Source organism: Hippopotamus amphibius, chromosome 1 (genome assembly GCF_030028045.1).
Source record: "Hippopotamus amphibius kiboko isolate mHipAmp2 chromosome 1, mHipAmp2.hap2, whole genome shotgun sequence".
Classification (NCBI taxonomy): domain Eukaryota; kingdom Metazoa; phylum Chordata; class Mammalia; order Artiodactyla; family Hippopotamidae; genus Hippopotamus; species Hippopotamus amphibius.
This window is the reverse complement of record NC_080186.1, coordinates 46,181,722-46,208,710: the sequence shown is the minus strand read 5'-3', so window position 1 is coordinate 46,208,710 and position 26,989 is coordinate 46,181,722. Positions and strand designations below refer to the sequence as shown.

General features: G+C 40.8%; 1 protein-coding gene and 1 pseudogene across 5 annotated transcripts in view; one reads left to right on the top strand and one right to left on the bottom strand.

Annotated features, from left to right (window-relative positions):
• Nucleotides 1-246: 246 nt before the first annotated feature.
• LOC130860352 (40S ribosomal protein S15a-like) lies at nt 247-726 on the bottom strand (annotated as a pseudogene).
• An 18,193-nt stretch (nt 727-18,919) lies between these two features.
• USP24 (ubiquitin specific peptidase 24) overlaps nt 18,920-26,989 on the top strand; it is a 139,858-nt gene continuing 131,788 nt past the window's right edge. For 3 of the 5 annotated variants that reach the window (XM_057712031.1, XM_057712041.1, XM_057712021.1), the window contains exon 1: nt 18,921-19,259. In XM_057712031.1, coding sequence (XP_057568014.1) covers nt 18,939-19,259 — 321 coding nt within the window. In that variant the 5' untranslated portion in view covers nt 18,921-18,938. Of the gene's footprint in view, nt 19,260-26,989 lie in introns of all 5 variants that reach the window. The other 2 variants (XR_009049695.1, XR_009049696.1) reach the window with 1 other exon arrangement.

Sequence of the window (26,989 nt, the reverse complement as noted above, 5' to 3'; positions counted from 1 at the left end):
ATCAGCTGTATTTATACATATATCCCCATATCCCCTCCCTCCCACAACTCCCTCCCCCCCCACCCCCCCACCCCCCGTCCTGGCCCTCTAAGGCATCACCCATCATCAAGTTCATCTCCCTTTGTTATGCAGCAACTTCCCACTAGCTATCTATTTTACAGTTGGTAGTGTATCTATGTCTATGCTACTCTCACTTCATCCCAGCTTCCCCTTCCACATATTTTTTGTTTGTATATAGATTTTCCTGGTGTGTTCATCTAATAAGCTGCTACCTTGTTAACTTATTTGTACTAGGATTTTTATTTATTCCTCTGGGGCATTCTATTTGCGCCTGTGTATTACATCCCTAGAGAAAGTATCCAAGGTTTTTCCCTCCTGTGTATTTTCATCTTGCTTCTTCATGGTCTCTGCCGCCAGCTGAGGTTGTCAGTACAATGAAACCAAACCGATGGGACAGGAGCATCTTTCTAGATCTTTGAGTTGCACCTCAAATCTGGGACTGATCACTCCACACTTATTTAGCCTGCCTATGAGATTCACAGCAATTTCCCCAGCCCTGTGATCACCGATGATTTCAAATTCGCCAATGTAACCATGCTGCATCATCACAGTTAGAAACCTGACAATGACTTTGGAGCATGGCCTAATAAGAGCCTGTCATTTGCCTCTCTTTTAGGCATTGTTGATGCTCTTGAGAGCATCAGTCAGGACATTCATGCACACCATTATTGTTGCATGGAAAGATGGCGGAGAGAGCTAGAATTTTTCTGTTTTGTATTGGGGAATTTCTTTTATAGATTCCTTGGGGGTGTCTACATAGACAATCATATTGTCTGCAGATCAAGACAGTTTTATTTCTTCCTGTCAAGTACATATGTCATTTTTTTTTTCTTGATTTATTGTGCAGGCTAGAATTTCTAGTACTATGTTGAATAAGAGTGATAAGAGTGAGCATACTTGCCTTTTTCCTAATCTTAGGGGAAAAGCACTTAGTTTTTCACCATTAAGTATAATGCTACCTGCAGAATTTTTTTGTAGACGCTCCTTATCAAGTTGAGAAGTTCCCTCTATTTCTATTTTGTTGGAGAGTTTTCATGATTGTGTATTGAATTTTGTCAAATGTTTTTTCTGCATCAATTGTTATGACTTGTGAATTTTCTTTAGCCTGCTAATATGGTGGGTTACATTGATTGATTTTCAGATATCGAACCAGCCTGCATTCCTGGAATAAACCCCATTTTGTTGTAGTATATAATTTTTTTGTACATTGCTGGATCCAATATGCTAATATTTTTAAGAACTTTTACTGAGATATAATTGACATACAATAAAATGCATCCAATATGCTAATATTTTGCTGAGTGTTTTTTCATCTAAGTTCATGAAGAGATACTGGTTGATTTATTTACATTTTTAAAAGATTGCTCTGGTTTCTTTGTGGAGAATGGGTAGAAAAGCAAGAATGGCAGCTGGGAAACTAGTTAGATATTGTTCTTTTCTCTCAACCTTGAGTTCCCTCCTCAACCCTAATCTTCATTTGCTTCTTAAGTTACATTTTTCTCCTTTGGGTCCAAGTAACACCACAGTTCAAGTTCAACGAATATAACCCTGGTGACCCCAACCTGCCAACTCCAGTGAGTTTGCTCCAACCTCAGAAAAAGGGAATAAACTTTCCACTCCAGCCATACAAGTCCTTGTGTTGAAGATGCTATGTACCTTATTTATGCCTTACCCTTCCTTCAGTATCCTACTAAAGTCTTAGAACGTCCGTAAAGCTTTCCCAACCATTCCAGTCATTGGTAAGTGTTCCTTCCTCTTACCTCCTACAATTCTTATTGTCCACACTATTCATTTCATTTCATTCATTCACTTATGCATTCAACAAACATTAATTATGTACTATTTTGAAGGCACTGTGTAGTTACAGGACACAGCTGCGAACAAAAGAGATGCAATCGCCTTTCCTAATGGAACTTACAGTCTAGATGAAGACACAGCATTAAATAGATGATAGATAGATAGATAGATAGATAGATAGATAGATAGATAGATATAGATACACACACACTCAGAGACAGAGAGTGATACAAATCAAGATAAGTGCTGCGAAGAAAAAGCATGGAACATTTAGAACAAAAGAATAGACTTCATATTTTTTTCTGTGTATATTCCAGTTTAATCATAAGCTCCTTGAGAACAGAGACCATATTTAATATTGCTTGGTTAAACTCAGAATCTAACCAATAGTAGGTATGCAATGGGTGTTTATTAATGATAAAGTGGCTATGAAGGAGAACAGTATGGTTGAAGATGACTCTTAAGAACCAGGGGCTGAGAAAATTTCACTTCTCTTTGCATCCCTGCAAAAAGTAAGCAGTCTATAGAATGCCTTCCTATTGTGTTGGTCTGAAACACAGGGAACCATCCCTTTGTGTGCAGGGTTCTGGCAGGGCTCTGAAAATTGTTTTAAAATGCCTACCTACTTACTTCAAATGTCCATGCCTATCTGTCCTCTCTCCAAATTATTGTTTTCTAGGACTGCACAACGGAGTGCTGATAAATGTCTAACTCACTACCTTTAAAAAAAAAAAAAATCAGATCTGTGGCATTAGCTGATTTCTGTGGTGTAAATACTCCCACCACGGCCAATTTAAAGCTACCGACAAGTTGTCACTAAACACAGAGATGAGAAGAAACGCACAGTAGCACATTTTTAGAATGTCATACAGATATAGCAGGAATAAATAACTTCAAGAGTATAGTTAGAGGTAAAATGTAATAAAATGTTAGGAAGTTGTGAGTTTTTTTGAGTATTTATGACCTTTCCAAAATAACTTATTTAATTTTAAGTTGATGTAATTCAATTTTAATAATGACTGTGATTATCAGCTGGCTCACAACATTCCTAAAAATTTAACAATTGGCTCTCCTGAGATGGGAAGAGCCAGCTCCAGCACCCCTCTTACTCTGCACCTTAACAGACCCATAGATGTCCCAGATGGAATCCAACTATGCTAAACTGGGTCTTTAGTCAGACAAAGAGGAGAAAGCAAAGTTGAATCTTACTAAGTGACCCTCAACTCTCTCCCTCAGTTCTGCAAAACAATTAAGGGTCATACGAAAAGCTTCGGTGTGGCAATATTTCAAGTTAGCTGACTGAAGACCCATTTCTGACCACCTCTCCCTGTCTATGTCCACTATAAAGGCTGAAAGAGCTAAGCACTCATTCTCTCAACTTCCAGTGAGGCTGATTTGCCAATGAGACATGAAACCGCTTGGGGGGGTAGAGAGTGATCTGAAAAAGCTGTTTGTTTTCCTAATGAAAGGACTATATAGGGCTTTTATCCTTCCTTCCTTCCTTCCTGTCTCAGATATGAATATAATGTCTGGAGCTGCAGTAACCATTTTGGAACCATGAGGCAATATGTATGAGGCAAAGGCCAAGAGAATTGAGTAGCTACTGGCTGTGGATTTATTGGGCTCCCAGACTAAAACCAAACCAGCAGAATCCATCAGATTCAGTGTTATGTGAGGGAAAAAGCTCCTATTTCTTAAGCTGTTATGATGAGTTTCCTGTTATTTACAGCCAAAACCATTCCTAGCCCATACAGATAGGAATTTCATCTGTTTTGCCTTCTACCACCCTAAGAGCTGGAAATAGAATAAGAGGAAAGGCAACTGATATGCCAAGCATGGTGCTGGGTGGTTTTCACACTTCATTCTCTTTAAGTTTCACAACAACACTATGAGAGATGACATTTATAAATATGTGTAATTTATCATGGTTAGTCACACTTTAAAGGAAGTGTGTTTTAAAGGAAGATTTGACAGAGCTGTGGTTATGTGGACCTTGAAAATTAATTTCAGTGTAAATTTGCAAAGGTTTGAACACATATCCTTCAGTAAATTAAAAGTACATCACACAAACATTTCCTTTGGATTCATTAGACACAAACTACCTACTGACAGACATAGCACAGCATACATAACTACCTTCTGCCAAACGACTAAGGATATTTGGTTTGATTAATAAACAGTGGGGACGGCTTCCTAGGTGGCGCAGTGGTTAAGAATCTGCCTGCCAATGCAGGGGACACAGGTTCGATCCCTGCCCCAGGAAGATCCCACTTGCCTCAGAGCAACTGAGCCCATGAACCACAACTATTGAGCCCATGTGCTGCAACTACTGAAGCCCACGCACCTAGAGCCCATGCTCCGCAACAAGAGAAGCCACGGCAATGAGGAGCCCGCGTACCACAACTAAGAGTAGCCCCCACTCACCGCAACTAAAGAAAGCCTGCACACAGCAAAAAAGACCCAACACAGCCAGCAAAATAAATAAATAAATACATTTATTAAAAAAATAAAAATAAACAGCAGGGAACACTTTTACTTTTATCGAAGCTGGCCTGCGTTTCAAGGAAATTTAGAAAAGACCTATCTCCCTGGTAGCATCCATTAATGAGGAGGAGGAAGTGGTACTTTCTATGGGGTGGGCTGGTCCTCTCTTAGGCAAGCCAGAGGAGTGTTTCCCAGGGATCTAGAACTTACCCAGTGAGAGTCTGGAGGGAAGTGAGCACTGCATTTCCAGGGCTCCATCAATCAGTCAACCAGGAGTTAGACGTTCATGTGCATTTATAATGTATGGAAGGCAGAGGCTTCCTTGGCATGAGTCAGGAGCGCTGGGAAATTGCAGAGGGTGCCAAGGGAGAAAACAAGGGTGGAGTGACAGAAGCCACATCAGAAATTATATAAACAGCAAGGGATATATTACATCTCTAGGAATGGAATTCCTGCTGTTCAGTTGTTCTTCAGTCATTCAGGGGAGAGAGGTGTTTACTGAGTGTCTCCTATGAGCTAGGTCCTGGGGATGGACCAGTGAATCATTAAGCAGACGTAGGTTCTGCTCTCATGGAGTTTACAGTCTGGTTGAGAAAACAAACAGTTGAAACAGTTATAACAAAGTGGGAGGAGTGCTGAAATAAGTGAATGCTATTATTTATATTTATCTTCTTCCTTATTTATGGTGTGATTATGTGGTGACATGGCAGAAAGAAAGAGCACTGGCCAAGAGCACCTGGTGAACCCTGTTTGGTTGTTACAGATCTTCAGTTGTGTGTCCTCGCGTACATCTCTTTACCCTCTCCATCTTTCTTTTTCTTTAAAATGAGGTCAAATTAGATGGTTATGATTCTATTGTTTATACTAAAAATAGTAGTAGTAACTTCTAACAATCGTTCCCACCTTGTGATTGCCTCATTTAACAAGTACCGTTTATTTGTTTATTGATGCGCCCCTAAGTTTGTTCCAAAGAACACACTATTTCCTGTGCCTTTCCTCTCTCTGCATGGCTCTGACTTGGGCTCCTGGGGCCCTCCTTGCTAATATTGAAGGACCGACATCTAAGGTTGGTCGTACCAACATTCTACAGCAAGCCTCGATTTCTGAACTCGTTCTTCTAGATAAGTACATTTTCAAAGCAATAATTCTTAAAGTCTTAAGTACCTTGGAAATCGAAGGGTGAGCTTACAGGAGTCCATGAACGCTTTTTAAATGCATGCAAAAAATGCATAGAAAATTGTGTGCATGTATGTGTGAGAGTATTTTGAGGGGAAATGTTCACAGGGTTCATGAGATCTTCAAAAGTGCCCATAATCCCAAAAGAATTCATAGCACTGGCTCTGGAGATTATAATTGAGACGTGATCTCTCCAATCTCCAAATGCCCATTGTTTCTTGCAACTTTCGCCACTAATTCTACAGGGTTGTGCATCTTTTCTATGAGACTACTCCTTCCTTAAGACTGAAGATTATATCTTATTGAAACAGCAAAGTATACAGGGAAAAAAATATATAGTGAGAGAGAGACAGAAAGACAGAGACAGACAGAGAGAGAGGCTTTGGAGTCAGACAGAGCTGGATTCAAATCCCAGTTCTGCCACTTATTGGCTACATGACCTGAGACAGGTTTTTTAACTTTCAGACTGACTATTGTTTGTCTGAGTCCTTTTCAAGTCTTTTGAAAATGTATCTTCCTGAGGGAGGGGTTATGGGGATATATATATACATATAGCTGATTCACTTTGTTGTACAGCAGAAACTAACACAATATTGTATAGCAATTATACTCCAATAGAGATGAAAAAAATCATAAGAAAAGGTATCTTCCTTGTCTACAGGAGAGAGCAGGAGACTCAGTCTAAACAAATCACAGTACCTATTTTCCTAGCCATAGAGGTGGACAGCGGAGGGGCACAGGACCCTCACCCACCAATAGAGTCCCTCCCCAGGATCTTGCTAAGTGGTACTGGCAGGGGAAAAATCCTTTTCCCTCTGGCTGCAGAGAAGTTAGGATATGAACTTAAGCTGTGTTCAGCCATGTCTTCATTCTTATGAGGACATCTGTCTGTAAAATGAATGAATAGACTTTGCAAACAGAGAGAAGCAGAGGTAGGAGAGAAAGAACCTTGTGAGTTTCAATATTCCAAGCTTCTCAGTTACATGAACCGATAAGCCCCGCTTTGCATTTAAGCAAGTTTGAGTTCAGTCTGTCACATGCAACCAGAGTCTCGAGCCCATCTGTAAGTAGGAATAATAATACCTGTTCCTAAGGCGCTGTAAAGATAAAATAACACATAGCTAAGAACTAAGCAGTAAGCTTTCACCCTGCTTGTGGCTGCCCCATTTCAACAGGTACCATTTATTTATTCTTCAACGTATTCAAAGGAGCACCATTTACACAGGCTCTTTCTACGTTTTCTTTGACTTAGAAAAATAATGGAATAATTTGAGAAATGCTCGAGTAAACAAAATTCTTTCCCATGAGACTTTCTAGAGTCTTCAAATTAGTCTTATTAATTCCCAACTGGGCCAAGTAATATGACCACAGGACTCTGTGTCAAAGAGCATCTGTGAAGACATTTTGGGAACTGCTCTCTGTGTGGCTAATTCACCAGGTTGCTGTGGCAAACACAGCTTTAGTGAGACAGTAACTGTCGTCATAGGTTCCTTTTCTACCTAAGCAAAAGTCTGCAAGGTTTTCACCCCACTTCTGACAACTACTAGCTGTGGGATTGGAAAAATCACTTCAATTTGCTGAGTCTCAGCTTCTTCATCTGTAAGGTGATGATGTTAGACTCCATGACCTTTTGGAACCCATCGCAGTGTATAATTCTCTGCTTGTGGGATTATAAAAGGTTCTGGGAGGTCAAATGTAGAGTGTCTGGACACTCTGGGCCTGCGAAGGCAGCAAAGGCCCAGGCTGCTGTGTGGGGAAAGGGAGGGGAGCTGGTGTACTGCAATTACGGTTCATAGTGGTCACTGGAACCCCTTCCACTTTTGGAAGATTTTCTTCCAGCATTCTAGCGTAACAATCTGTGGATTATCTCAACTTTTTAAAATTGAGGTCTCTTGTGGCACTTGATTCTTCTACACTTGAGATTTGGATGGAACAAAACTAGAGACTCATAAAATGAAAGGTTAATGTAACTGAATGTTTGCCCTGTGGATCCTCAAAGGCCAAGAAAACCTAACGGAAAGAAGTGATGGAGAGTGAAAATCATACAACTTAGAACTCTGGACTCCTGAACAACAACTTGTATTCAAATCTAACTAAGACCGCTGTCAACCGAACTCTCTTCTTTTCTGCTCTCTTTTTTTTTTTTTTTTGGCACACGGGCTTAGTTGCTCCGTGGCATGTGGGATCTTCCTGGAGCTGGGATCGAACCCGTGACCTCTGCATTGGCAGGCAGATTCGTAACCATTGCGCCACCTAGGAAGCCCTTTTCTGCTCTCTTCAAACTAACCAACAGGAAACCTTCTTAGGGGTGCTTAGTAAGTGTAAATTAAATGAAAAGGGAGGAAACCTTTTGAAAACTGCAAATGCTCCACAAATATATTATTTTTATTATTATTCATAACGTTTAAAGTATAATTTTGGCTTTCCCACAGACATGACTTCAGGCAAGTAATTCATTAGCTCCACCCTCCACATAAAATGGATGCAGTAATAGATGGGAAAGATTAAGTAGAAAATGAAGGTGGACGCCTTTGAAAATTGAGGGTCACTGCAATACTTCCTAATTAATAGTAACCATACTGTTGTGAAGTTATAAATAGATTTGCATCCCTGCAGAACCCAGAGTGCTCTGCTACTTTTTTCACTTGTTGCCATTTTGATTTAGTCCATTAGTTCCACTAGCCTATAATTAGCACAACACCCTGGAAAATTAATCCAGACTAGTGAGTCAACATCAGGGAAATGAAACAGACTTTTAAATCATATTGAAATTAAGCTGAAGCCTGACAGCCAGGTCCACTTGGTTTCAGAGGAAATAAAAGCCTAGAATCCTGAGTTTTCAGCTACAGAGAGGGGAGTCCATTTTTCTCTTTTCAACAGCTGAGTTTCAACATTTCTATCAAGGTAAACATATTCCTTATTCAAAATTTTAATCAGTCAGAGAATTGCAAGCTGTTACATTATGACTGTATATTCTTCAGAAAATATAATTAAGTGCCCAATTTCTACCTCCTGACAGAAATTCTGAGGTCAGCTTGAGCAGGAGGGTTCTGAAGGTCTGACCTGGCAGAGGAAGTCTTTTACTGGAAACTGTGAGATTGCTGAAATCTGAACCATAGACAGAGGGATCTAACATGCAGGAAGGGGAGTCAAATATTACTATAGTCAAGAGGTCACAGGCAGATTAGCCACAATATGGAAGGCTGGAGTACAGAGCCAGCTACCTAGGAGCAGGGAGATGAGAACAAGGAGCAGGGAGATGAAAACAAGGAGCAGTGGAATAAAAATGGGAGTCTGTGCTTGGGGTGCTTCTGCCTGAAAAAGCTTTGCTTTCTTGAGCTTCGATGCAGTGTCCTGTGTAGGTAAATATGTTGAGCTAAAGGCCAGGAACTAGGTCATCAGAGAAATGAGTCCTTTCATCTTTCTCTTTTTGTTAGATCTTTTCACTTTCCAAATTAAATAGCACCAGTCTCCTTTCCTTGTAAATGCTCATCAGCTTTAACTATTTTATTCCTAGTTGTACACATGTGATATGATTGGGGAAGTCTGCAGGCAAACTTTCCTAATTAAATGTCAATGCATCTAAAGCCTAAGTTATCATCTTCCCTTCTGGTTGAATCCTGACTTCAGATCAGCTAGTCTTAAAATCTAGGAGTCTTTCCTTTTCCTTGATCATCAAATCCAATTGCCAAATCCTAAAGAGTCTATCTTACTTCTGCATACTTCTTTTCAGTCTCACCCCACAGCTGTTTATTTGATCTCTTATGTTCAAGACACTAATGCCAATTTAATCCTCTTAAAGTACATCTTCAATCATGTCATTCCCAGACTCAAAACATTTAATGGCTGCTCACTGCCTACCAAATTCAGGAAAACTCCTCAGTTTGGCAGTCAAAACCTTGGCCTTATCTTCCGTGTCTCCCATTCACTCCACAATATGATTGCATGCATTTCCTTATGTTGTGGACTGCTGGATTCTTAGCTCATCTACTACAAGTGAAAAGCCTCCCAAAGTGGAAGCAGTGGAATCAACTTGCACACGCAGGGGATAGATCTGCCCATTAGTCATGGGGGATCAGGAAACCCATCGCTTGCTGCTGGAAAATAACGAAAAGCTAAGCTGGACTGCCATGAGGTGAGGTGCATCATCTTCTTAAGTGAGGAAAGACAGCACATTAACTTTTAAATGACTCCCCATTTGGCAATATGCTTTTTTTACTAAATGGTGGGAGGAGTCTTGAACTTAAAAATTACCTTTCCTCTTTCTTCTTCTAGCTTTCTCCATTTTTTCATACTGATTTTTTTTTTGCAGTAAATAATCTTGATTCCACTAAAAGTAACTGCTTTCTTTCCACAACATTATCACTGTGTTTTTAAACAAAATATTAGCAAACTAAATCCAGTAACATATATAAAGTAGTATCACCATGATAAAGTGGGATTTATCCCAGAATGTAAGATTGGTTTAACACCTGAAAATCAATTAAAGCAGTGGACCAGATTAATAGAATAAAAAACACAACCACATACTTACCTCAATATACAAAGAAAAAGAATTTGACAAAATCCAACACCCTTTCATGATAAAACACTCAACAAACTAGGAATGAAAGGAAATTATCTCAACATAAATAAAAGCTATATATGAAAAAGCCACAGAGAACATCATACTTAATGGTGAAAGACTGCATGCTTTCCTCCTAAGATTAGGAACAAGACAAGGATGGCTGCTATTGCCACCCTATCCAACACTGACCGTACTGGTGGTTCTAGCCAGAGCAATTAGGCAAGGAAATAAACAAAAGGCATCCAGATTGGAAAGAAAGAAATAAAACTATTTATATTCACAGAAAACATGATCTTGCATATAGAAAATCCTAAGACATACATTAGGAAACTATTAGAATTAGTAAACAGGTTCGGCAAGGTTGTAGGTTACAGGAGCAATATGTAAAATTCAATTGTATTTCTATACATTTGCATTCAAATAATCCAAATATGAAATTAATAAAACAACTCCATTTACAATAGCATCAAAAAGAGTAAAATATTTAGGTATAAATCTCTCAAAAGGAGTACAAGGGTACTCTGAAAAGTAGAAAACAGTGCTGAAAGAAATTAAAGAAGATATAAATAAATGGAAAGACATCCCATGTTCATGGATTGAAAGACAATGTTGTTAAGATGATAATACTCCCCAAATTTGTCTACAGATTCAGTGCACTTCCTATCAGGATTCCAGCTGACTTTCTTGTAGAAATTGACAAGCTGATTCTAAAATTAATATATAATTTCAGGGAACCCAGAATGGCAAAACAATCTTGAAAAAGAAGAACCAAGTTGGAGGACTCACACTTGATTTTAAATCTTACTAAAAAGGAACAATAATCAAGAGAGTGTGGTATAAGCATAAAGATAAACATATAGATCAATGAAATAGAAATGAGATTCCAGAAATAAACCCATGTGTCTACGTTTAACTGTGTCTGTGTTTAATGATGCAAGACCATTCAGTGGGGAAATAATAGTCTTTTCAACAAAGAGAATTGGGATGACTAGATAGCTAAATGCAAAAGAATGAAATTGGTCCTTTATTTCACACCATATACACAAATTAACTCAAAATGGATCAAAGACCTAAATGTAAGAGCTAAAAATATAAAATTCTTAGAAGAAAATATCAATGAAAAACTTCATGACATTGGATTTGGCAATGATTTCTTGGACATGACACCAAAAGCACGACAACAAAAGAAAAAAAAGATAAATTGGACTTCATCAAAATTTAAAAGTGCTTCAAAGGACACTACCAACAAAGCGAAAACACACCTACAGAATGGGAGAAAATATCTGCAAATTATACATCTGGTAAATGATTTGGACCTAGAATATAAAAGAACTCTTTCAGCTTAATAATAAAAAGACAACCCAATTTGAAAAGAAGAAAAGGACTTGAATAGACCTTTCTCCAAAGAAGATATACAAATGACCAATAAGCCCATGAACAGATGCTCAATATCACTGGTCATCAGGGAAATGCAAATCAAAACCATGAGATACCACTTTACGCCCACTAGGATGGCTATAATCAAAAAGTCAGCTTATAATAATTGGTAGAGAAAATGCAAAGAAATCAGACCCTAATATACTGCTGAAATTGGGGTTAGGCTATTTTGGAAACAATTTGGCAATTCCTCAAAAAGTTAAACATAGAGTTAACATTTGACCCAGCAATTCCACTCTTAGGTATACACCCAAGAGAAATGAAAACATATGACCACACAAAAACTTTTACATAAGTGGTTATAGAAGCATTATTCATAATACCCTAACAGTAGAAACAATTGACATGTCCATCAAGATGGGATAAACAAAAGGTGGTATATTCATATAATGAAATATTAGCCATAAAATGGAATGAAGTACTGATACATGCTACATAACATGGATGAAGCTTGGAAACAGTATACTAAGTAAAAGAAGCCAGACAAAAAGGCAACATATTATAAGATTCCACTTAAATGAATTTTCTAGAATAGGCAAATCTATAGAGACAAAGTAGATTTGTGTTTGTTCAACACTGGGGAGAATAAGGATATAGAATAATGATAGCTAAAGGGAACAGTTTCTTTTTTAGGTAATGAAAATGTTCGAAAATTGACTGTGGTGATAGTTGTACAAACCCATGAATATATTAAAAAACATTGAATTGTGAACTGCATGGTATATGAATTACATCTTAATAAAGCTGTTACCAAAAAAAAAAAAAAAAGAAAAAATCAATGCCCAAGTAGAGTATTCAAGGTATGGCCATTGATGCCAATTTTCTGGTGGCTGTTTTTACTAATTTTTTAATGTATACGAAGGGTATGAATTTGCATCCATCAAAATCTGGTAAATTAAATACCATTTTACTTTATTTTTTCTGAAATAATTTAAAGCTCACCTAAAACTCCATTTTCCAAAGCGCTGAAATGTTGAATTACAGTGATAACTGGGACTCCTTCCCCTACTGCAGGGGTTGGGGGTGGATTTATATAAGTTGCAGAGGTCTTCTGTAGTCTAAAGCATCAAGAAGGGCCCTCTGATCTCTCTATACTAGATAACATTGAAAAAAATCACAGTATAAGCCCACACAAACTAAGGTCCTCCAAGGGAAGATGGTTCTGCTACTTCTCTGCCCTGCTGGAGACTGGAGAATTTTGTGGAGGCTGGAGATGCTGCGGACCCCAGGCAGTCATTTCTCTTTGAGCTCTTTCTACTTCTTGGGGCATTGTGAGGTAACAAGGCAAGGCTTTTCCTCCTCATGGAATGTACAAAATACTAACCTCTTCCAGTCTTGGAAAATCTCCTTCTCTGTCATGATCTGCTCCTTTTACTCCCTACCTTAAAGTACTTTTATCCATTTTCTTTCATTCTATGGGATTTCTGCTTCCAGCAATGACAGACCTGCTTAAGACCATACTTCTTACGGAGAATGACTAGACAAGCTGGGCAGAATAGAAAAAAATACCTATTTAAAGACACTGGGGCTTCCCTCGTGGCGCGGTGGTTAAGAATCTGCCTGCCAATGCAGGGGACATGGGTTTGAGCCGTGGTCCAGGAAAATCCCACATGCCGCAGAGCAACTAAACCTGTGTACCACAGCTACTGAGCCTGAGCTCTAGAGCCCACGAGCCACAACTATTGAGCCCACGTGCCACAACTACTGAAGCCTGCGTGCCTAGAGCCTGTGCTCGCCAACAAGAGAAGTCACCGCAATAAGAAGCCCCCGCAATAAGAAGCCCATGCGCTGCAATGAAAAGTAGCCCCCATCTCCACAACTAGAGAAAGCCCGTGTGCAGCAACGAAGACCCAACACAGCCAATAAATAAAAAATAAAATTAACTAATTAATTAAAAAAAAAAACTTTAAAGGCACTGGAAAGTTTCCAAGTGAGAACTTGAAGGGCAAAATCCCAAAGAGAAAGGAAGTTAAGAGAGGAAGCCCATCACCATCATGCTTTTCCCTTTCATGCGTTTGCTGATTCTTCATCAGCAACCAAGAGGCTGAGAAGCTGAGGAAAGCTTTGGGCAGTCTTACAGAACTGAGATGACAAAAATTGGAAATCAAGAAGAAGGGCCTGGATAAACATCCCAAGCTTTCATTTGGTGTGGTAATCTGTTACATTGGTGGCCCTCCTCAATGAAACACACCTTCCAATATTTATGCCTTTGGGTGGTTCTCTTTACATTGGGTCTGGGCTTGGTCACGTGATTTGTCTTCATCAATAGTACAACCGTAAAAGCGACACAAACATAGATTTGATAAGCACTTGCTCACTAGGGTTTGCACTTTTGAAATTCTCCCTCTTAGAACCCAGCATAAGGAAGCCCAGGTTATCCCAACGGAGAAATAGGCCATGTGGAGAAGCCCTGAAGGAGGGGACATTATACGTAGAGAGGGGCCATGTGGGAGGACACCAAAATACCCCCGCCAAGCTCTCAGGTGAATGGAGCTTTATGACTGATCCCAGTCAATACCAAATGGAGCAGAACTATCCAATCAACTCAGAGAATTATGAGAAATGATAAGTCATTATTGTTTAAAGCCACAAGTGTTGGGGTGTTTTGAGATACAACAATATATAACCAAAACTAGGAGTAAAGGTGGTCCAAAAGTAGGCCAGTCACCACGAAGATTGATGTCTGGCTTCCAAAAAAACCTAATTCTTCATTAGATTACTTTCTTTATCATCCCTACTCCCAATTCCCTGCCAGAAGATAAAATAAATCCACTTGTAAGGATGATAACATCATCTAGAACCTCAGGTCATCTATATAGTTTTTAAACAATATATAATATATAAAATTTAATGCCCAGAAAAAAAATTTTTAATTATGCTTATAAAAATACAAGAATTGATTGGTAATCAAGAGAAAAATGAGACAACAGAAACAGACTCACAGAAGCTTAGATATGGAAGTTATCAGACACCAACGATAAAACAGCTGCAATTAATATGTTCAAGAAATGAAATAACAAGATAAAGAATTTCAGAAAAATGTGAAAGACATAAGAATTAAAGTGAAATTATAGAATTTAAATATACAATAACTTAAATTGAGAACTCAATAGATAGACTTAGCAGATAAGATGTAGCTGAAGAGAGAACTTGTGAACTAAAGGACAGAAAAAAAAATCTAGACCAAAGCGCAGAGATAAAAGAATAAAACACGCAGAAACAAGCACAGGACACAGATATGATTCAGTGAAAAGAGCCTCATGTTCATTTAATCGAAGTCACAGGAGGAGAGAGAGAGAATGGAACAGAAAGAATACAAAGAAACAATAGCCAAGAATTTTCCAAGCTATGAAAGATCCCAAGCCACATATTTAAGTCTCTGCAAACTCCATTGAAAGCAAGTACAAAGAAAACCACCCATACACACATCATAGTAAAACTGCCAGAAACCAAGAACAAAAAGAGAAATATTGTAGACTGGATAAGAAAACAACTCAACTCTTTCATTTCAAGGTCACCTAGGAAAGCTAACTGGTCCTGTCTCCTAAATGGATTCCCTACCTTCACTCTTCCTCTCTTTTACACCATTCTCTACACTGCAGTTAGGCTGATCTTTTAAAAGGGGAAGGGGAAGCTGAGACGAAGCGAGAGAGTAGCACAGACATATACATACTACCAACTGTAAAATAGATAGCCAGTGGGAAGTTGTTGTATAACAAAGGGAGTTCAACTCCAGGATGGAAGATGTCTTAGAGGACTGGGAGGGGGAGGATGGGGGGGACTCGAGGGAGGGTGGGGGAGGGAGTTGGGGGAGGGAGGGAATGCGGCGATATGTGTGTAGAAGCGGATGGTTGAACTTGGTGTACCCCCTAGAAAAATAATAAATAAATTTTTAAAAAAAATTTAAATAACATTCATCACCTCTCTCCTTTATGTAAATGTTTCAGTGGCTTCCCATTCCCTCAGAATAAAGTTTAAACCCCTTATCCCAGTTTAAAGGGCCCTCTCAGATCTAGCGTCTGTCCAGGTTTCTAGATTCCTTTCTCGCTGCTACCTCTCTAGAACCCTACACTCCAGTCACACTCTACTGAATTTTAATTCCCCTAAATTGCTTCCCTCTTACCCACTCCAGCATGGCCTTTGCACATGCTGTTCCTATTCTTTGGGACTCTCTCCCCTTATCTTATATTCCTTTTCCTGGTTTTCTTACTTTCTATCATATTATTGTTTAAATATCATTTACTTTGGAAAACTTTCTATATTTCTTAGATTTGGTAATTTGGTAATTTATGCCCGTAGAGGGCAAGAAATTTGCTCCTTACTTCCTGAAACTCCCCTAACAAAGCATCTATCATACTTTATGATTACTGCTTATTTTTCTATCTTCCTTTAAAGCCTGAAAGGGCAGAAGCTATGCATGTTTTGCTCACAGTTGTCTCCCTAGTCCTCAGCCTGGCTCAAAATAGACAATAAATGTTTTTTTAATTACTTATTATTATTAGAAACCCCTCATACCTTATCTTTGAGACAGTCCATTATACCTCTCTTATAGACCAAGCTATTTCTTTTTCTTCTAAAAACTTCTAAATAAGGATAAATGTGAATTAAATATTCATTTGGAGGAGGGTTCTTTAACATTTTCAAGATTTTATTGCAATAAAAATGAAAATGTAAGTAAAGGTATGAATATTTATACCATAGGCCCCTCTCTTGCTATCCCAATTCAACAGAGTTTAAAGTGCTCATTTGCTTCCTTACATGCAAAAAAGTGTGATTATACTACTTGCATCCTCAAATGACACTCTGGCTTTTCAGTCACAACAGGATCCGGTTCAAAAATGGCCTTCCTTGTTTTTTGTAGCCTTCTGTGGCTCCTTTCCAGTTTTTATCACAGACTTTGTTTTTGTCTGCTTCCTTCTCTGCTTCCTCTTCTCAGTTCAGCACAGCTTCCTCTGTCATGTTCTATAACTCTGCCACTGTTGATGAGTCTTTTTATGTGCCATCTGAATTGGTCAGCTCGGTCTCATTACCTCTTGAGTTCTATTTTGAATTTCAGTGGCAAACAATTTTTTTCTTTACCTGCTACTTTCTCTTCCCTTATAACTCATTTCTTAATTTGGTCACCGAATTAACTCTTTAAACACAGGGCAAAATTGAATGTCATCACTTTGCCATCAACAAATTTTGTCTACTTTGTTTAGAGTTGCATCACCAGTGCCAAGAACAGTACTTGGCAACTGACAAATACTAAGCATATATTTGCTGAAAAAATTAAATACCTTGGCAGGTACGCTTGGGTTGACTTTGTTTACTTTTGTTCTTCATATGCCACAGATAAACATCTAAAATGTTACTGAGTACGTAGAAGTTGATAACACTTAATAAAATTTTATTTTAATATACACATTGTGACCTGATCCAATTATAGGCATTTTCCCTTAGCAGGTTCTTTTTTGTTGTTGTTCAGAAATGTAAGAAAAGAGTTTTGCTATTTTGGTGAACAAATTAAGAGACTTTACTTCCTTTGCATATCAGTCCTAGTCTTTGGTCTATAATCTAGTCTTTAATCAATACAACAAATACAGTTACTTCATTTAAATGTAAACAACAGTGATAAATTCACCCTGTAAATCAAATTGCTGGTGTTTATAAATGTATGTAGCAAGAATTAGACAAGAAGGGCTCACAGTCCAGGGAAAAGGATGCTAATAGAGACAGTGCAGAGAAAAACTTCTGGGTGCTACCTCTAATTTAAGATTTGGGGTAAATGGGGGTTTTAGTGAGTGCCTGGATTGGCAACAGGAGGGATTTGAATGGGATGAGAGAAGTTAGATGGTGGACTTCAGGGTTCAGGAAGAAACCAGGGTTAGGGGATTAGGAAATGAACTAACTATTAGAAGGTAGTGAAATATGGAAAAAAGCATCAGGATCTTGGAAGAGGGTGGGGAAGAACTTGGGAGAAGCATTAAAGGAAACTGAAGGGGGAAAATAGCAAGGACCAGAGCTTAGATGGTAGAGCCAGTGGACTAAAGATATGGCCCCCGCCCTGCTAATGCTAAAAGTGGAAAGAGAAAGCAAAGAAAGCAGGGCTTTGATGGGGAAGGGGACTGCTCAAAGGTGGAAACCAACAGGGGTGCGATCCTCTTCCCCAAAGGGCACAAGAGGGGGTGCAGTTTCCCCTCAAAAGGCAGAACGAAGACAGAATCCTGAGCCAAAGGGTGCAGTAGGATGTGAGTAGGTGGGTGAGCATCAGGAGGGAAACAGAGGTGCAAGGTGTTGGAATGAGTCGGAGGCTGAAGGAGGGTGATGCATTCTGGAGTTTTTGGAGGTTTTCACAGAAAGCACTGGGATTTGGAGTTCGGGTTGTAAAAATATGTTTCAGACTCTCAGGGGATTTTGGCATGAGTTCGGTAGAGTCCGGTCAGGTTGGCTGGGGGTAGCTGGTGGTCAGTCAGTGCCGGAAGGAAAATTCAACTAGGGCTGGGAATTCACTTCAACCAGTTTAGGGTGATTTCAGCGAAAGTTGGAGGGATTTGGGTCAAGAGTATGCGGGGGTGCATTTCAGATCGGGTGGGTCGACTTGCCAGGTTTGGGCATGCATTTAAGCGGGCGCTTAAGGGTATGGCAGGCATCGTGGCTGGAGGACTTCCTTCAGGACCGCGGTGCAAGTCTGGCCAGGTCGGGGGTGGGTTACAGCAGCAGGCGAGCGCGCTGCGTTTAGGCTGGGTGCGTTCCGGGCCGCCAGCGAGTCCGGGAGCGGGAGTGCGGCGGCGGCTCCGGGGAGGTGAGGAGGGAACCGCTGTCGGGGCCGGGCAGGATCGCCGGCTCGCGGACTTTGGGGACGTTCCGCGCCGCCAGCTGCCGTCTGCTCCCGCCCCGCCCGCTCCCGCGGGAACCTGTTGCTGGAGGAATGGGCGGGCGCCGGCGACGGCGGAGAACCTCCCTCGCCTCCGCCCGGGCCTCGCGGCGGCCCTTTCACCCTACAGACGCTCCGCGGCGCGGCCCTCCCTTGTCGCCCCTGTTTAGAAAAAAGCAAGCAAGCAAGCAAGCGCACCCCCCAAGCCTCACCCGTGACCTGCGGGCCCCGCGGCCGCCGGTGCGGCTTCCGGGCGCGGAGGCGCGGCCCCGCAGGCCGGAGGAGGCGGGGGCGGGGGCGGAGGCGGAGGAGGAGGCCAACATGGCGGCGCGCAGGGCTGGGCCGGGCCGCCGCCGCGCCTGAGCGCCCCACCGCCGTCGCTCGGCTCGGGGCGCCCACGCCCGCGCCCAGCCTGGCCCGGCGGCCGCGGAGCGCGCAGCCCAGGAGCGCAGGGGCCCGCCCGGGCGCGGGGACGGCGCGGAGGCAGCGCCGCGCGGCGCGCCAGGCCCGGGACCCGCAGCTTCGCAGCCCGCCGGCCGGCGCGGCCCGGAGGCCCGAGCCATGGAATCGGAGGAGGAGCAGCACATGACCACGCTGCTGTGCATGGGTTTCTCGGATCCCGCCACCATCCGCAAGGCCCTGCGCCTGGCCAAGAACGACATCAACGAGGCCGTGGCGCTGCTCACCAACGAGCGGCCGGGCCTCGACTACGGCGGCTACGAGCCCATGGACAGCGGCGGCGGCCCCAGCCCCGGGCCCGGCGGGGGCTCGCGGGGCGACGGCGGCGGTGACGGCGGGGGCGGCTCCTCCCGCGGCGGGAACACCGGAGGCGGCGGCGGCTTCGACCCCCCGCCCGCCTACCACGAGGTGGTGGACGCGGAGGTGAGGAGCGGAGACCCATGATCCCCGCGGGAGAGACCAGCGGGCTGGAGTTCCGTGGGGAGGGGACACACCCCGCTGGGCTTGGAGTGCGGAGGGCGCGTGGGGCGGGGGAGGCACGGAGGCGGGGGGGATGGAGCACCGGGCTCGTCGGGATGGAGGTCACTGGACTGGGGTCAAGTGCGGGGAGGGGCCGAATGGGAGTTAGGGATGCAGGGCAGGGCTGCGCGACAGGGTGAGGAGGGGGTCTCCGGGCTTTGAGCTGAGCTTACCAACCGGGCAGGCCCAGGTCGGGGATGGGGAGGAGGGTCTAAGGCTGGCATCCGAGATGGGAGAAGACAGACACATTGGCCTGGAGTGTGTGATGGGGAGGACGCGTGTATCGCGGGAGTCAGAAATGGGGTACTAGTAGACTAGGCGAAGGCCCGACATTTCGTGGCCCAGGGTTTCACTGAAGGAGTGGGTGGAGGCACCAGGTTCAGAGTCAGAGAAAAAGTGGGGTGGGCCAGTCAACGTAGTGGCCTTTGCTAGGGTCAGAGGAGGACCTGAGGTTAGGAATGGGGTTTGGGTTTCAGACAAGCACCGGAAAGAGAGGAGATTGGTCAGGGTCTGAAATGAAGAGGGACTGGGTAGAGGCCGGGAATGACAAGAATTGATATGAGGTGGGAGAGGGGATCAGCTGCAGCAAAGTTCGGGGGGGTGGGGGGCGTCGTTGATAAGGTCAGATATTAAAGCCTTGGAGATTAGACTGAGAGAAGTTAGAGATAAGAGGCCACGGCAGGGGTCAACTGAGGAGGGGTTAGGCAGTGATGGGACTGGAGTTGGAGGGTGAAGCTGGGACCAAGTTTGGGGAAGAAGAGTACTGGTTATCGATTAAGTCAGAAATGAGGGAAAGCTAGACTGGAGAAAGGGATTGTAGCGATACCGAGGGTGCTATGTAGAGGGACAGGGACAGGGTGCAAGATAATGGGACTGGCGGAGTCTGTTAAGGAGAAAGGGCTGTCTAGACGAAAGGCTTTGATCAGAGATCTCAAGTCTGGGTGGAGACGATTCCTTTCTGTTTATTAGAGATGTGAGCAAAGAACCTGGGGGGAGAAAAGACTTTGCCTTTCATTTTTTAAAAAGCATTAACCAGAAGCAACAGTGCTTGTAAATAATTGCTTTGCAGAAAAATGGCAGCTCATGGTAGGCGTTTTGGTCCGATTCGCTGCATGTACATTTCAAGGGTCCAGTAGAGCAGATTGGCCTACTCTAGTGGTTTGGGTTTTTTTAGTAGAGATGTGAATTTGGAGAATTCTTAATGAAGCTAAGCCTCCTGAAAGAATTTTTTCCTAGATAATGTTCTGTATTTTTAGTTATATGCTTTTGCAGCAGTTCCTTGGGCTGAAGTAACTTGGGAAAGAAGGTGGCACTTCAAAAAAACCAGATTTCTTGAGAAGATCTCTTTGGTTTCCAGACTTCCATACACTTGATTGATTGCCCTCTGTTACCCAGTAACTCAACTGTATCATTGACTAGTGTATGGAAGTAGAGGTTGTAATTAGTCCTAGTTTGGGAAAAAATTCCCATATATTTAAATAACTGTATTTAAGTCACTTTAAGAAATGAGCTTCTCTTTGCAGGTCCTCATCACTCCTCTCCTCGTTCCTTCTAGTTTCTTGGGGGCGGGGGGGGGGTTGTTTGTTTGCTTATTTTTGGCTGCATTGGGTCTTCGTTGCTGCGCTCAGGCTTCTCATTGTGGTGGCTTCTCTTGTTGCAAAGCACGGCCTTTAGGCACCCAGGCGTCAGTAGTTGTGGCATCTGGGCTCAGTAGTTGTGGTACACCGGCTTAACTGCTCCATGGCATGTGGGATCTTCCTGGACCAGGGCTCAAACCCATGTCCCCTGCATTGGCAGGCACGTGCTTAACCACTGCACCACCAGGGAAGTCCCTTCCTTCTAGTTTTGATCCAGTTTTGAAATTGAGAAGAAAGCCATTACTTTTTTTCTGAAGATGCTTGTATGGCTCTACAAAGTTCAGTGTATCCTCATTTTGTGAAAAATTTTACTCTTTTTTTCTTTTGTCACACCTTTTAATTTCCTAGAATTGGAAAATCAAAATAAATTATAATGCTTGGTAGTACTATAACATTAGCTGTACTGCCTGTTCATTTAAATACTAAGAATTGGCACTGGCTTCCTTTCACGTAAATGACAGGCTGAGGAGTTTGCTTTCACGTAAAATCCAGAGAATCTATGACTTTTTGAAGAATCGTGTCAAGTTTTCAAATCCTCTTGACCTGTGGATTTGACTGCACCATTTAATTTTGAGAGTTCACGAGGAGCTGGTAACTGGGCTTTACCCAGAAGAGTATTGACAAGGATACAGGGAGACACTTTCCTGGCACACAGGAGCCTGGTGAGGATGTTTAATCCAGTTTTTGCCCCGTGGTTTTACAAATTTTCTTGCATGCTTCCTGTGCAGCTTGTTGGTCAGCCTTGCTGTAGACAGTGCGAACCTAAGGCATTTGATCTTGGGAAATAGGGAGAAGTACTAATCATTGTTGATCATCTGTAGTGTGTCAGGCACTCTGTTAGGTGCTTTATACATTTTATTTAATCCCCAGTGAGATAGTTAATAATAGTACCATTTTAGAGCTATGCTTAGCTAGTGGCAAAGTCTGAATTTGAACCTGGTCTCTCTGACTTCTTTTCATTCTGCTTAACTCGTGGTTTTAGGATTGAATTCTTTTTAAGATAAGAAGGAAAAGTAAAGAGGGAAAGACAGATTTGGAGGCTCCTGTACAAGTCTAGGAATGATGTGGCTGGCAAGGGCTGATTCAAGGCATTAGGAATGGGATAATGGGTAGAATGAAAGGAGAATTGTAGATTTTTAAAGTAGAAGACTTTAGAAATTAATGATTAGTTCAGCTCCCTTGTTTTACAAATGCAACCTTGCAGGCCCCAAAGGGGAAGTGACGTCTCCCCACAGAGCCAGTTAATGGAACAGAGGGGACTAGAACCCAGGCCCACTCACTGCAAGTCCTGTGCGCTTTCTCCCTACCAGCTCCCTGCCTTTCACATGAAAAAGGGACAAGACACGGTAATGGGTTGAAGAAAAGGGAAGTGTAACAAACAGGGTGAAAATTGTCAGCTCTTATATAATCTACTTGTTTTATTTCTAAAAAATGAGTACCTTGTTTGAAATTATATAAATTTCTATTTGCCCCACAGGAAATTTCAGTTTAGTGTCCTCTTAAAAACATTTGGGTGGGGGGGAGTCAAGGGAGGGAGGAGATATGGGGATATGTGTATAAATACAGATGATTGACCTTGGTGTACCTCAAAAACTGGTACGAGTGTAAAGCAATTATATTCCAATAAAAAAAAAACATTTGGGAATATACAGATTAAACTTTAATTGTTAGGAAAGAAAAATGATTACATTTATTTTATATTCGTCGTTTGGGGACAGGAATGATCCTCTCACTTGGTAAACATTTCATGCCTCCAGGTCCCGGGATTGGGAATAGAGGGATGAACATAAACGTGGAGGTTATGTTCTGGTGGATCTCTGTGCAAGCCTCTCATTTTACAAGAAGTGACTTCCCAAGGTCGTGTAGTTAGGTAAATCAGTTTAGTAATTTGGGATCATGCTGTAATTAGTATTTGGTTTAAAAATTAAAATTTGGGAAGTAAAAACAGTTTACTTCTGGTTCAGTACCAGCAAGGAGAATGCAGATAAAAAAAGACCCAGATATCTAACAGAACACATAAAACTGCACAGAAAGCCACTTTTTAAATATCCTCCGGTAAAGTAAAAGTATTGCATTGCAGAAAGTTGTGTTTGGTTGTTACTAGTATTGTTGGATGTAGATGTAGACGTAGATGTAATTCTTGGTCTCTGGGTCTGGATGGGACTTTGAAAAGTTATCCAGTTTTAATTTTGAATAGCATTACTTTAAAACCTTTCCATGGCAGATAGGAGTCTGTTCTATTATCAAAGAAAGTGTGATTTCACAGCTGCTGTAAATAACTTATCCAGGTGTTTAACACCCCCACTGTCAGAATTCTTCAGTTTCTTTTTTTTTTTTAAGAACTTTTATTGAGATACAGTTAAGATACAATAAACTGCATATATTTAGAGTGTACAATTTGGTATTTTTTTTCTTATTAGTAACGTATATACGGCAATCCCAATCTCCCAATTCATTCCCCCCACAGAATTCGTCAGTGTTTCTTATATGGCTAATGTCAGCCCCCCTGGGCATGCCCCCTGGTTCTGCCCTCTACAGGGCTAGGAGAGAGTTGGTCCTTTAAGAATTGTGGTCCTGTCCAGAGAGTTAGTAGAATTTAGAACTGGGAACCATTGAAGGCACTTTTTTTTTTAATATTTATGTTATTTGGCTGCACCGGGTCTTTGTTGCTGCATGTGGGATCTTTACTTGCCACATGCAGGATCTTTACTTGCAGTGCATAGGATCTAGTGCCCTGACCAGGGAGCGAACCCGGGCCCGCTGCATTGGGGGTGCGGAGTCTTAACCACTGGGCCACCAGGGAAGTCCCTGTAGGCACCTTTTGTTTGTTTGTTTGTTTGTTTCTTTTTTTTTTTATTTCGTAGGCACCTTTTAAAATTTAACAGTTGTGAAATATGCCTTATTTGTTATCAAGTCTCCTTGCTTTGTCTTTAGAAAATACTAAAATGGATTTTTTTGCAAGGAGATTTCAATAGGTAGAAATACCTTACTTAGTGTCTAGTGCTGTAATAATTAGTATTCCTAAATGTGACATTTAATACTGTGATCTCACCAATATTGTGAAGTTGTTGTTTTGTTCCTGTTTTATTGTGGAGTCTTTCTAGAAGTATTTTGTCAGAAGTGTTTGCAAGGTTTCATTGCTTTTGTGTTAAGAGCCCCAAAGTTGGTCTTGCTACAGTATATATAAATCACATAAAAATCACATTAATTTATAACACTGTAACTCATTGCTGACTCTCTTTTCCCTTTGGTATTAAGTGGGTAGTTATACATGAATTAAAATTATAATGCATTATATATATATAATGTTATATATTATATGATATATTAAGGTTTTATATTAAAATTCGTGCCCTTTTCTCCTTAAAATACACAGTCCTAGCTCATTTGAGTGTGGAGTAAATATCAAATAAGTAAATTTTAGTTATTATTTGTGACTTGAATACATGACTTGTAGTTTCTGATTTGCTGTGGTTTGTTAAATTAGAAAAAAGTGGAATCTATTTAAAAGTTTTAGAGTTAAAAAATAAAATAATTCCAAAAATCAGTTGAAAGTAAATGAAAAATAGGGAATCTGAAAGATTAATTTTGAAATAAGAATTTCTTTATAAACTAGTATGTATGTATCTCCTTTGCAAATTAGGCTTAAGAGTTCATCTGACAGTTGGTTCTCACCTTGTGAATTACCTGGCCATTTGCTATTAGAATGAATGTAATTTGGCATGAAGGAGGTACCTTTTGTGTGTCAATGAGTGTGTATTCTAGTGAAATCATAGTAGGTAGTGACAGCTTTATACAACATAATAATGCTATTAGCTTAAAATTTGAAACCAATTACAGTATTAGAAAAGTAAATGTTGTTTTAACAAGTTGAGGAAAGAGTTTCAACTGTAATACAACCCAAATAACAGACATCAATGTACTGCACATCTTTGTGCTTACTGCTCAAATGTCATATAATATTTTACTTGAATTTAAGTGTGAAGATGAAAATGTTTTAATGAGAACTATTATATTTAGAAAGATTTAGTTCAGTAATACTTTTCATGCCTGGAGTTCAGTTTTCGAGGAAATTTTTCTTATTTGGAACACCAGAGAGAAATGAGAAGTAAAATACATAGGATTAAAATACATTTCATTAAAAATACCTTTCAAAACACCCCATACATTTAATGCGCTCAAGATTATGCATTTCACTCATGTGTGTTTTAGCTTGTTTTTTTAAAACACATAACTCAAATAAATTTTAATATTAGGTTTCCTAGCAGATTGTTTTGTAGTAGTCCAAACATGGGGTGATGAGCTAGCTGTTGGAGGCAACCACATTTGACAATAGTGAGAAGTGACAGGTAGCTCAGGGTTTGTAAAGCAGGGGGCAGGAGAACTTTAAAAGCAAAGCAGGCTGGCCAGTTTGTGTAGGGCAACGTGAAACAGCTGCATATGCTGCGTGCCCCTGAGAGGCTGTTTTTACTGATGCCACACTCAAGAAAAGGTTACAGTATGTTCTGTTTAAGAAAGGTCAGGAATGTGTAGTACATTTTACCAAGGTTTTCATTTAAAAAAAAAAAATGAAAGAAGAATAAAGTTGGGCACATAAAGAAACGAGCATTCAGGTACCTGGAAAATTCAGATACGAGGGACATTTCAGCCTGAGGCTTCTACATTGTGGAGAAATTGCTGAGAAAGTTGTGTTTCATTTTCAAGAGCAGATGTTTTTTCTCACCATCCTTCTAGGGAGTTTTGGTTTCTTTTTTCAGTTTGTATTTCTCATTCTCATTATTATCATAGGAATTTTTATTATTCAGTATTGAAATATTTTTAGTCACAATTGAGTTGTAAAAATTTTTTGTTAAGCTCATATTAGTAGTAGATGACATTAGATTGGGTTTATTTTTATTTGTTCTGGAGAAAAGAGCTAACACAATTAAGTTGACATTTCATTCTGATAATCTTTCCAGAAATTGAAATGCCTCAGCCATGAAGCAGAGGTATGTGGGAATCTTTTTCTAGGACTAAGTTGGAGATTATATTTTTCTTCTTAGAAATAAGTAATATATCTTAGGTGCCCACCAAAGTCTTCTCACTTCTTAAGATCTAGCCAGAGTTTGCTTTTCTGTAGTGTCTTAGTCGGTTATGTGCACTGTAAAATTCAGTTGACAGCATTTGATATGCTTTCACTTAAGTTTAAGATGTTTATGTTAGAAATATTTTATTTAAAAAAAAGGAAACTTTATATATTCTTTATCAGTGGGCTTCCAAAATGGTTTCTGAAATTAAATTCTTTTCCAGAAAAATTTGTTGGTCAGACATTCTGTTGCCAAGGCTTTTCAATTTCTGTATTGTGTTCTTTTAGAATCTAATCTAGCTTTTCATAAACAAGTCAACATTTTTTGGCTTTTTTTCCCTCTTTCCATTTCTTACTCTTATATTGGCAATTTTGGGTGAAAATTGAATTGCTTTATGAAACTTATAGTTAGAAGCCTACAGTGTAGCATTTTGGTAGCAAGTTAAAATGTATTTCAGATCCTAAAAAATATGAAGGTATTCCGTACTGCCAGTGGCAATACCATCTGTCAATTATTTAATTTGTTCTAGACTAATTCTAATTTATTCAGATAGCCTGTTAATTCTAACCCTACATATCTCTCCTGCCCATTCTGTCTACCCCCTCTGTTACTACTCTGGTTTTATTCGTGTCTCTTTCTTACTGTTTCTCTGTGCCACTCACTCCTGCCAGAACGATCTTTGTAAAATGCAAATTTTAGTTATGGGATAATCCTGCTTAAAAATGTTTGGTGGTTCCTTGTTTCCTGTAGGTAAGATCTAAACTCCTTTCTTTCAAGGTCTCCATACTTATCCATCCCGTCTTACCTCCTGCCTTCCAGTGCCATGCTCTCCCTTGCATTTCAGGGGCCATCTGTTCCCCTACTCTCACCCCCAAACCCCAGTATCCATCTGCCTGGCTAACGTGGATTCATTCTTCAAGATTACCTCAAA